General features: G+C 42.8%; 1 protein-coding gene across 2 annotated transcripts in view; it reads left to right on the top strand.

Moving 5' to 3' along the window:
• The first annotated feature begins 1,081 nt into the window (after positions 1-1,081).
• Positions 1,082-12,078, top strand: part of STX18 (syntaxin 18) — a 123,642-nt gene continuing 112,645 nt past the window's right edge. For both annotated transcript variants that reach the window (XM_045529062.1, XM_045529063.1), the window contains exon 1: positions 1,082-1,323. In XM_045529062.1, coding sequence (XP_045385018.1) covers positions 1,156-1,323 — 168 coding nt within the window. In that variant the 5' untranslated portion in view covers positions 1,082-1,155. The remainder of the gene's footprint in view (positions 1,324-12,078) is intronic.

Here is a 12,078-nt window from a genome sequence, read left to right as displayed (position 1 = left end):
CTTTTTGCATTTTTGCAAATCTCCTTAAAGTCCGGCTTAATAGAAGACAGCTGTTCTACATTCAGTCTGTTGCAATTATCAGTCTCTGGAAAACTCAACCGTACACAACTTATGAGAAAATGAGAGTGAAAAGGCAAATAGCATCTTAGTATTATCATGAATTTTTTTTATGTTGGTGACCATTAAAATCGCGGTTTTAATATACATTCTAGTGATGCATCCACTTTATGAAAAAAACCCAAATTTGATGAAATTAATGAAATCCTGAACTAAAACTGAACCATGAACCAAAAATGCAGGAAAAAAACTCATTGGCTGACTTGTAGTCAATTTAAATAACCACGATGCAAGATGGAACATTTAAAAACTATACATCAAGGATGAACAGAATCCAGCAGCTTTGGAGCTTTCACCTTTGTCTCCATCTGACAAATTCCTACCCATCCTTCAAATCTCTGCACACATCTCTGTGCTTCAAATCTCTATAGCCGCTTCCCTACTATAAATAATAACGGTGGTGGTAATAATATTAACAACCGTAGCTAACATTTGCTGGCCACTCACTAGGAGCCAAGCAAAACACTCACACGCGTCATCTAACGCTCGCGACAAAGGCCGAGCCGGGCCGGCTGGCTTCACTTTACAGAGAGGCGGCTTAAGGTTGGAGAACAAAGGCCTCCGGCCTCGGCGTGCCTCGCACACCCGCTCTGTCCTAGCACTTAGTGCACCCAGCTGGTCACCGTCCACGGGCCTCTGTCCTGCTCAAGGTGACTCCTGGGAGTCAAAGGTCACGCGTGGTGCAGCTCCGCGCCCCCGCAGCCACACCTCCCCGGCTCGGCGCGTGAGGAGCCGCGAGCGGGGAACGAGCCCTCCGGTTTCCCGATTCTCGCGGCCCGGGGCCCACGCGCCCAAACCAGCGCACGGGAGCTCGGGGAGGTCTCCGCGCGACCGGGCCCGCCGAGTTCTGCCGGAGAAAGGGGCGCCCAGCCCATCGCGTCGCGGGGTCCCAAGCTGCCACGCGCGCCGGCTGAGGCCGGAACCTTTCTTCCCGCGTCGCCGTTGCCGAGGGGAAGCGTGCGGACGGGAACAGTCACGCCGCTGTCGCCGGCTGCTGACGTGAGCCGGCCGGGTGTGGGGCCGCGGGTACGGGTCGCTATGGCGGTGGACATCACGCTGCTGTTCCGGGCCAGCGTCAAGACCGTGAAGACGCGGAACAAGGCGCTAGGAGTGGCGGTGGGCGGCGGGGTCGATGGCAGCCGCGATGAGCTGTTCCGCCGGAGCCCCCGGCCCAAGGACGACTTCTCCGGCCGCGCCCGCGAAGTGGTGAGCTGGTTGCTATGGAGACGGCGGCGGGCTAGCGGGCGGGGCGGCCCCAAAGCGGCCGCTGTTCCGCGAGCGCCGCGTGGAGGGAGTGGTCCCGAGAGGGGGCCGGGGAGCTGGCCTCGGAGAGCCGACAGCTGTCCTGGGAAAAGAACGGCCTTGTTTTGAGGAAGGGACGCATATTGGGGAACTCGAGGAAGCAGATTTTTTCTGGGGGAGAGGGGAGGAGGCTCTCGGAGATCTCTCGTCTGCAAAGTTCACGGGCTGTTTTGTGCGGTGATGACTTCGCCGTCGCTGCAGACTTGAGTGCGGGGGAAACTTCCCCACAGGCCTTTGCTCTCTGTCGCAGCGCCGACCGCGCTGCGTTTGCCTGTCAGCTTACTTGGCTGCCGCTCCTCCCCCCCAGTCGAGATCAAAAGCCACCTTCAGCTGAACTCCCCTTCCTTCTTCTCTGGCAATAAGTAGGACTCAGTACCTCGTGAGACTGGTTTAGGGCAGTCTTTCACGAACACCGGGTGTGACAGTCATCTAAACTACTTTCTCTTCCTTGGACACAGCAGGCCTTTGTTATCTCCCTGAGAGTAGGAACCTTTTCCTTAAGGGCAGGAGCAGCCTTGGCTTCATCTCAGAATGCATTGCTCATAGAAACTGCATAGGAAATGTTTGTGGAATCAATGGATGAACAAATGGTTGTCTGTCTTCCCACCTAAACAGGAAACTCCATAAAGGGAGAGATGTTTGTCTTGTTCCCTTTTGTATCCTTGGCACCAAGGGTAGACCTAGTTATTGTGGGACCTAAAGCTTATGTAGTTCTGTCTGCCCTCTTTAAGAAATAGAAAATCACAAAAAAAAGGTTCAGAGCTTCGGAAGGTGCAAGTGAGGGACCCTGAAAGCTTAAGTAAGCTTTGTTAATTTCACAGTAAATCCACCTCTGCTTGGCACACAATCCAATGCCTGGCACTGTGTAGACACTCAGATATTTTTGAATGAATGTAGGTATTCATGAATTAATGTGTGGCAGTTTGCAGAGGATATTCGAGCATCAGAAGGGGGATTGGACCAGATAAATGCGTTCAGTTCATCAATAAACACCTATTCAGCACCTGCCTCCTGACCAGCACTGTGTTAGAGTAACACAATGCAAAGTGGAGGAGACAGACATACAAACAGATGAACAAGTACCATAAAGCCTTGCAGGTATGTAGGGCACAAAGGAGAATGTGATCAGTTCTACCTGAGGGTCAAGAAAGGCTTTATGAAGGTGATTATACTGGAAACATGTCTTGAAAGAGGATTATTTGGTTCCAGTGCAGACAAGATGGGGAAGGGCTTCTCAGGCTAAGAGAATATATGCATAAAGGTGTGGAGGTAGATAACTGTCTGACAAGAGTTGGTTCAATATCGGGTAAGGCAAAGGCAATATATGTAACCTAAACATTTGTACCCCTGTAACATGCAGAAATAAAAATAAATAAAATAAAATATAGTAAAAAAGTTCGTTCAATAAATATTTGAGTGTGACTGGAATGTGGAACACTGAGAAAACTTGGACTAGAGTGGCAGACAGGAAAGATCTTGAAGGGCCTTGTGTATCACTATTCAGACTCTGAACCGTGCCTCTCAGGCCTTTAGATGTTATGTGGTAGAGAAAGCACCGGAGAAGGAGCCCTGCAGCTATTAGCCATACCATGTTCTTAAGCAAGTTTTATGACCTCAGTTTATTTACCTGTAAATGGTCCTCTCCCCTTTTTGTTTTCTCAAACATAAGACTTTTTAAAAACTACATTGATCCTCCATATATAGCAGATCAAAGTGGGAGCTTCTCAGTTGAAATGAGAGAAAGGGAAACAGGACATTCTCCCTCCCGATACCCCTAGTTTGGCACAAGCAGTTCTTGAGGTTCCTTTTTTAGAACTGTGTGAAGATCACAGTTTTGGCTTTTGGAGGGCCCTTTCTAACTCTGAAATCACTGATTTCTTAAACGCTCTGCTAATTTTGAGTCCTGCTCAGGGATAGGGGATTTGGGAATGGTAGAGACAAGAAGCATAGTTGGGTTGGCAAGCCCTTTGGAGAGCCCTGTGATCACTTGAGCTTCTCCTAGGCTTTTGAGTTAATGAACCTCAGGGACAATAACAGTCCCTTGGGGTGCTGAGTTCCCTGTCACTGGAGGTAATTAAATAGAGGAATGACTACTTGTCAGAGATGTATGAGAAGAACTTTGTGCATTTGTTGGAGGGTGCAACTTCATGTCAGCTAGTTCCAATTCTCCTATTTAATGATGGGGGGAGACTTGAGGGTTCTATTAAGTAAGGACACCATCTGTGTTGTTTAGGTCCCCTGCCTCCCTTGACATAGGGAAAACATGCATTCTTTGAGGAATTGTGATTTTATGTTGCAGTTGCTTTGTGTATTATATCCTGTCTTGCAATCATTCCCCATTCCTCCTGTTGTGGAAAATTTAACTAGAGGAAGAGCTAGTGATAGGTGTCCCATGCTTTTACTATAATCAGATGTGTCAAAAGTCTGGCCATTACTTTGTTTGGCCTGGATTTCTTGTACGTAAAAATCTAGTCAATACTAGAAGCACATATTCTAATTCGTGTTTAGCCCTGATTGTCAGACCCAAGGAAATGTACAAAGTTACATTTCTACATTCTTATCTTTTGATAAGTTCCTTCCTGGAAGCATTTGCTGTCATTTCTAGGATGCATTTTACCTGGCTCAATTCCCATTCTTCCATTCCATTCCTCACATATATGCCTGATACCAGATTTCTATCTCACTGAATTGCTGTAGAGGTTATATTAAGTGTAATAAAATTGAGTTGAAACTAGATCCCTGTCACTGGCCTAGTTTCTTCTGCATCATTCTTTTAAATATTTAACTTTTTTTTTTTTTTTTTTGAGACAGAGTCTCACTTTGTTGCCTGGGCTAGAGTGCCGTGGCATCAGCCTATCTCACAGCAACCTCAAACTCCTGGGCTCAAGTGATCCTCCTGCCTCAGCCTCCTGAGGAGCTCGGACTACAGGCATGCGCCACCATGCCTGGCTAATTTTTCTATATATATTTTTAGCTGTCCATATAATTTCTTTCTATTTTTAGTAGAGACGGGGTCTCGCTCTTGCTCGGGCTGGTCTCGAACTCCTGAGCTCAAACAACCCGCCCGCCTCAGCCTCCCCGAGTGCTAGGATTATAGGCATGAGACACTGCAACTGGCCTAAATATTTAACTTTTATGCTCAATTTTGCTAAATTTATAATACATGTCTACCGGTTACATTACAAATTGATTGTAATGACATTTTAGATTTTGGGGGGAGGAACTTATATTATTTGAGTAACTACAAATAATGATGAATATGCCACTTTGCAATGGAGCTTGATTAGTTAACTCATTTGAAGTGTGGGACTAATGAGGACCGTGGGATTGGAAAGAGAACCAGGACTTGGATTCAAATCTGAGTTCTGCTACTTAGAAATGGGTGAGCTTGGGCAGGTCCTCTTACCTGAGTTTCATTTTCTATTTCTATGAAATGGACATGGTAATACCCTGCTTAACTCACAAGCTAATTGTTAGGATCTTATGAGACATAAGTAACAATACTGATGATTATTGTTCCCCTTCACTACCTCTCCTCTTTCCCTGTAGGGCATTTAGACATATTTCTTCAGTGTCCCCAAGCTATAGTCTCCAAACCACTTAGTTTGTACTTTCATTCCTTGCTTATGAAGGAGAGCCGAGTAAGTGCATGAAGGAATAAGTGGGAATCCTGTGCAGGTACAGATGGCATCAATGGTGGAGCAGAAGTACTGCCTGGACTTATAAAAAACAGTAGCATTTCTGTGTCAAGGTCAAACTTTATCAGTGATGGCAAATATGTGGCAAGTATATAGCTGTTCCTCTCTCTTCCTCCCTGTGACTGTAGAAGCCAGTGCTGATTTCCTATGGATCCCTGTGGCTCAGAATTCTTTGTAACATTGTACCCCAGGAGCCGTTACCAATTGTTGGGCTTGACATTCAAGTTAAAATCTATTTGAGATCCTACCTGACATATAGTAAAAATAAAATCTCTACACCTAAAGCAGAACCATGTGTTTTTTTTTTAAAGCACTTAAAAGGACCTTGAGTTCTTCTTGTTAATAGACGGGAAAATAAACACCCAAATAGATGAAATGACCTGCCCAAAGTCATAGCAGCTGAGGTCATAGGGCAGACCCATAGAGCCAGGTCCTTTGACCCAGTTTAATGCTGTTCGCCCTCCCCCCCCCATATCCTCCTATTATTTGTACATACTTATGGGATACACATAGAATTTTGTTACATGCATAGATTGTGTAGTGGTTAAGTCAGGGCTTTTAGGGTACCCATCACCCAAATAACATGTATTGTGTCATTAGCTAATTTCTCATCATCCACCCGCCTCCTACCCGCTCACCCTTCTGAGTCTGCATTGCCTATCATTCCACTCTCTACATCCACGTGTACACATTTTTTAGCACCCATGTATGGGTGAGAAAATGTGATGTTTGACTTTCTGTGCCTGGCTTGTTTCACTTTAGATAATGACCTCCAGTTCCACCCATGTTGCTGCAAAAGACATGATTTCATTCTTTTTTATGGTTGAATGGTATTCCATTGTGTGTAATATATATATATACATACATACATACACACACCACATTTTCTTTATCCATTCAGCCATTCATCCTATAATTTTTAAACCAAAAATTCTTTGGCTTTTGAATAGTGATGAGTTTCTTCTTCTTGAGTTTTTACTGAATTCAAACTGAACACTGAATGGAACTTGGGGCAGAAAGACTTGCATTTGAAAGCCTCTTGATGTATGAACTTGAGCAAGCCACTTGATTTCAGTCCTTACATCTAAAATACAGTGAGTTATAGCAACTTATAAAGTTGTTAGGCAGATGAAATAAGAAAAGGGATACAGGTGTCTGCATGAGTCCGAATCCTTTTGCTTGCAAGTAATAGTAACCCAGTGTAAACTAACCTGAACAAAATGGGAATGTCTTAGCTGGTATATCTGGGAAATCCAGGGATAGAGCTTCTTTCTCTAGCTCTTATCCATAAAACCCCAGGAAAGGACTCTAATTGATTCTGCTTGGATCCTGGGCTCTCTCTTGCAGTAGTGGTTAGGGCCAGAGGGATAACGTTCTTCAGCCGGTCAGATTTTACGTCCACCTCAACCTGTGGCCGATAGGTAGCTTGGATACTGTGGTTGCAGGCCCACCACAACCATGGAAAAGGGAGTGCTGTGTTTGGGAGTTAGGGAGTAAGGGATATGGGACAGGCAAAACCAACAAAAATGTCCCTCACAGTGCCCGGGGCAGTGCTTGGCATGCCTTCACCTTACCTGCCTGGTTGTCTTCAACTCTGTGGGGACTGAAAACTAGAATTGTGGGAGTTTGTAATGACAGGCTTTGGGTGTGAGGACAGGACTGAAAATGCCTCTAAGTGGCAGCTATTCTCCTGCTGATTTATAAAGGTTACAGAGGCCAGAGGAAGCTACCACACAGGTACCCACGACCCCTGTAAGCAGCCCAGCTGTGTGTCCAGGGGCAGCAAGGGCCAGTGATCAGCACTGGGCAGGAAACCAGGAAGCCTGTGTTCTAGCTCAGGTCTGCCGTTCAGTGGGTTGGCCACGCAGTCTCTCTGGGCCTCACTTTCCACTTTAGTAAAACTGAGAGTCTAGACCAGATAACTGCAGAGATGGCTTATAAAACAAAGGTGTTTTGATTCTAAGTAAGGTATAGTGATCTTGAATTATTGACAATTCTATTTTCAGATTAGGCATGCAGATGAGATTTTGTTCCTCTTTATCATGCATTACTTTTGTGAAAGCTAAACTCCATTTATTTATTTATTTTTTTTTACGGGACTGATGATTTTGAATTCCTGGCTGAAATCCAAAGTTCTTAGATTGCCCCAGAGCCAGAAGATGTGGTCTTGCTACCTCTCTGGCCTCACTTCCTCTCATTCTCCCATTGCTTACTATGCTCAGCTACCCTGGCCTCTTCGATTTTCTCACACTCACTAGGCACACTCTTACTGCAGGGCCTTTGTGTTTGTTGTTCTTCTGCCTGGAACACTTTCCTCCCAGATTCCTCATGGCTTGGTCTCTCAGTTCCTTTAGGTCTCTGGTCAAATGTTGCCTCAGCGAGGCCTTCCTCGACTGCCCTGCATAAAGTAGCATCCTTTTTCTGTCCCTTACCCTGCTTTATTCTTTTCATTACCTAGCATATCATGTATCCTTTTATTTATTGTTTATCTACTGGCAGATATACTTCCTGAGAATGAAGGCTTTGTTTGGTCTGCACTGAATCTGTAGCTTCTAAAACTACATCTATATGCCAATAAATAGTAGCCTTTATTTTATTTCTAAGATTCAGTTCCTCTCTCAAGGAGTTCATAGTCTACACAGGTAGTGCAAGAACGCAAGTGTGAGTGACAACTGTATCTCTCTTAGCATTGATTCCCCTGGTCCGCCTTTATTTCCTCCTGAGAGATAGTGTTGAACTTGTGTGCCAGTGTTGGGACCCAGAGGGTGAACTGGGACCACCTGTATTATTATCCAGAGTAGCTGGAAATAGACTTTATCCAAAGATTGAGTATAATCATAGTTAAACAGGTGATTTCAGGTGAGGGAGGATGGTTCAAAGAGGCAGTATCAGCACGAGGTGCAAAGAGTGAAAAAGTAGGAAAGACAGGAGACAGGGCCAAACAATACAGGAATAGGGTCAGGAAACAATGTAAGTTTAAGATACAGGCTGTCAACAGAGCATGAGTGTATTGAATCATGTAGATTTTTTTTATTATAATATGGCCGAAACCTATTTGCAAATGAAATAAGGAGTAGTTTTGGTTAAAGCTGGGGGTGAGGGGGTTGGGAAGAGAGGTTCATTAGCCAGCCTGTCCTTCTACTACCTTTGCCCCTTCTCCTTGAGGAGCCCTTAGGAACCAACTAGAGAACTCAGAGACACACAGTTTAAAAACCACTGCATTAATGCTCTCTAAGACCTCTTTTAGCTTCATGATGCTGTGTTTTTACGGATTGCGATAACCAAGGTGTATACTGTGAGCAGAACTGAGCACTGGAGACTTTTCATAAGATTAATAGTGAGCCCTTTCTGTGGACTGCACTTCTGAATTTTGCCCAGGACTTAGGAGGACTGCAGCTTTTGAAATTATATTTATTCAGTAATTGATTTATTCCATCATCCAATAAGCATTGAACATCTGTTGTGTGTCAGGCATTGCAAGGACATTAAAAACTAGGAGGCATATATCCCTGCTCTTTGAAAGTACAGAGAAAGAATAACTCAATCTCCTTGGGATTTAGGTGGGAACCTCAGTAGAATGCTCAGAGAGAAAGTGATCATCAAACTGGGCCTTGAAGGACAGAAACCATCCCACCAGACCTAGGAGGAGGGAAAATCACATCCCTCAAAGGGGAGAGTGTGAGCAAAGGCAGTGGTACACAGCAGTAGAGTGATTGGGGGAGCAGAGGCAAGACTGGTGTGGCTGGAGCCCTTTTTTGGAGGAGGCCTGGGTGAGGGTGGTGTTGGGAGATGAGGCTGTGCTGGAGTGGGTTAGAGCAGGGCCAAATCCAGCCCACTGCCTGTTTGTGTAAATAAAGTTTTATTGAAATGCTGTCGTGTTCGTTTGTTTACATATAGGCCAAGTATGCTGTCATTCTACAGTAGCAGAGTTATAACCTGCAAAGGCCTGCAAAACTTAAACTATTTACTGTCTGGCCCTTTAGAGAAAAAGTTTGCCAGCTCTTAGATTCGAGTATTGTCAGCAGTGCTGAGGAGCTTGGACTTTATGCTCTGGGCTTTGCAGGCAGAGGCATGAAAGGATCATATTTGTGTTTTAAAATAATCAGCAGCAGTATTGGTGATGGGTTTGGAGTGTAGTGAGACTGGCATAGAGAGCTAGTCCATGCAGGGATCCAGGTGAGAGCTGAGGAGCCAGTGACAGTAAGGTTGGACAAAAAAGGGTAGATGAAGTAGATATTTAGTGTTTAGTCAGTAGACTCAACAAACTTAGTATAACTTAGTAACTAACTAGTGTGGTTAGAAAGAGGAAGAGATAGAATAATTCCCAGCTTGCTGGTTGGAAAACTGTAGTAGATCACAATAACATAAGTTTTTCAGAGTTAGAGCAGGGTGCCAGTTACTCATACCTTGTCAATTCTAAGCAGCAGACAATAGGTCCAAAGAGCCAGAGGACACTGGAGTTTTATTAAGACAGCAAGTGGTGGGGAACTCCCCAGTAGCTGTGCTTCCTAATGGACCTGGATTGGAGATCATAGCTGGAGCCAGTGGGGTCCTTCAACTTTGCCATATTTACATATTGGGGAAAGTCGAGTACCAAATAGATACCTAGTGCATGTGTCCAGCCGCCTGTGTGGAGATTGAAGCCTGCCTCACAAGTCCAGCCAACACCAGCTGGGCGTTTTGGTGGCAAGAAGTCCAGGAGATAGAGACTCAGGAGGCCCAGTTTGATGCCAGGTTCTCTCCTGTTCTTCTCAGCTGTGCTTTCTTTATTCTTGGAAGAAACTCATCTTGGTGCTAATGATCGTATCTCATGTTGTAGAAGCATGGTTCTCCTCAGGGATAGCCAGTTGGTTTTCTCCTTCATTCCGAGAAGAATCTGGAATGTGTCAAAGAGTTCCCTCTTTTGTTACTTCCTAGTTAGCAGGTGACCAACAGTTGAGTATATCACCTAGGGTAGGGCTGCTGAAACAGGTCCCCTCAGTGTGACATTTTTAGTGAATTCTTCCTGCCCAGGGGCTGGTTTCATCTCGTAGGCTCAAAAACCAGATGTGTCTACATATTGAGGATAGAACTGTCTGTCACGGCAGGTATCAACCAAGCTCACATCAACTTGTCTTGTAAGTCAGAATACCAGTGTGTTCATTTATTTTGAGCACTGTAACTAATATGCAGGAGGATACAAATTTTGGAAAATCAATCATTTTTTGAGCTTCTGTTGTAGATCAAGAACTCTGTTAAGGACTTTATGTATCTGATCTTATTTAATTTTTCTCTTTTTGGGGGACAGAAATGTAATATTAAATGATTTTGTAATATTGATTGTATTACGAATAACATTGTTGAATTCATGTAGACTTGATGTTTGAGAGTTCTTGTTACGTGAAAATCCATATGTGCTCCCTCTGGTGGGTAAAGTATCAATAAAGTCTGCAAATGTTAATTATGGCTTAAGGTATGAAAACTTTTTATGTTTAAGACACATTAGGTTTAAAATTGGCTTAAAAGGAGGCCCCTTCAAAACTCCTCTAAAAGAAAGTGAATTAACTTTCTTTTAGTGAATGAAAGTATGATATGTCAAATGAACCCAACAACTCAGATATGAAAAGCTTACAGCACAGTTTAAATTTTAAACTCAGCAATACTTTTTTCTTTCTGACTTTCAGATACTCAGTCTGTAAATACTAAAGTTTGCCAACTTCTACTTATCACAGTGTAACATATGTCTGTTTGTCGAAATGTTCTTATCATGGAACTCACAAGCTATACTTAACCAAGAGAGTGAGTCTTTCTATTTCACAATGTTATAACATTTCTAATTTATAGTCAAATGATAAGAAAATTGGTAAAATGAACATTTGCCTTTTCTTGGGTGTCTTCTCCAGCAATAAATTTTATAGTTTAAGTAGAAGTGACGTGCTGCAGAATATCTTAACTCAGAGAAATAGAGAAAGGAACTAAAAGGTGTAAGTTTTGAATTATGAATACTTTTAGATTTTGCCAATAATTTACTCTGTGATCTTGGTGAACTCACCTAAGCTCTCTGGATCTCACTCTTCTTATTTGCTTAATGAAAGATTTTGGCTAGATAATCTTTAAGGACCTTCTCAACAGGATGGTTCCATGATTCAGTACTCTTCTTTCTAAAATTCCCAGGATTATTTTTAAATGCTTTTTGCAATGATAACTGCCTACTGCTTTGTGACATATACCCCAAGTCCCTACATACTTGGAATTTTTTATCTAGATGAAAAAAATGAGGTTTTTTTTTTCAAAGTTGGCATTTGGTATGTTTTCACAAATGTATTTGATTTAATAGTGATTATATACTCTTATAATGAACTATTAGCAGGGTACATTTTTGAAGTTGACTTTTAAAATCTGATTATCAAAGTAGTAAGTGTTCATTAAACAGAATAAAGAAGAAAACAGTTCACAGTTAGTACTACTGGCCAGAAAAAGCCATTATTATAACACAAAATGTTTAACTTTCCAGACTTTTAAAAGTCCTATTAAAAACAGGACTTTTCTAAAATACTGTTATGTAACCTCTCTCTCCACACCCCCTTCTTACCTTTTTTACCTAATAATATACTTTGAACATTATTCTATATCAGTACATTTTGCTCTTACCACCAGTTTATTTGGCTGCATATTTATTAAAAATAATATCATATAATTGATTTACCTGAACCCCTATTGAAAGCTATTTAGGCTGCTTTCAGCTTATCACTATTTTAAACAGATAGTATATTTTTACCAAATTTGTTTCAAAGTTATCATAACCTCCTAAAAACACAAAAAACATAAATTGAGTTTGTTTTCTGTTTAATCTTTTCTCAAATATAAAAACTTGGATGTCCTAATATTGATAAAACGAAGACTATTGCCAAATTATTTGAAAATATTAAATGTATGTATAAGAACTTATTATTAGTGCTGGTTGAGTACAAAAGGGGATGTA

The sequence above is a fragment of the Lemur catta genome, chromosome 17 (assembly GCF_020740605.2).
Source record: "Lemur catta isolate mLemCat1 chromosome 17, mLemCat1.pri, whole genome shotgun sequence".
NCBI classification, from domain to species: domain Eukaryota; kingdom Metazoa; phylum Chordata; class Mammalia; order Primates; family Lemuridae; genus Lemur; species Lemur catta.
The sequence above is the reverse complement of the archived record's forward strand: the minus strand, read 5'-3'. Positions and strand labels throughout refer to the sequence as shown.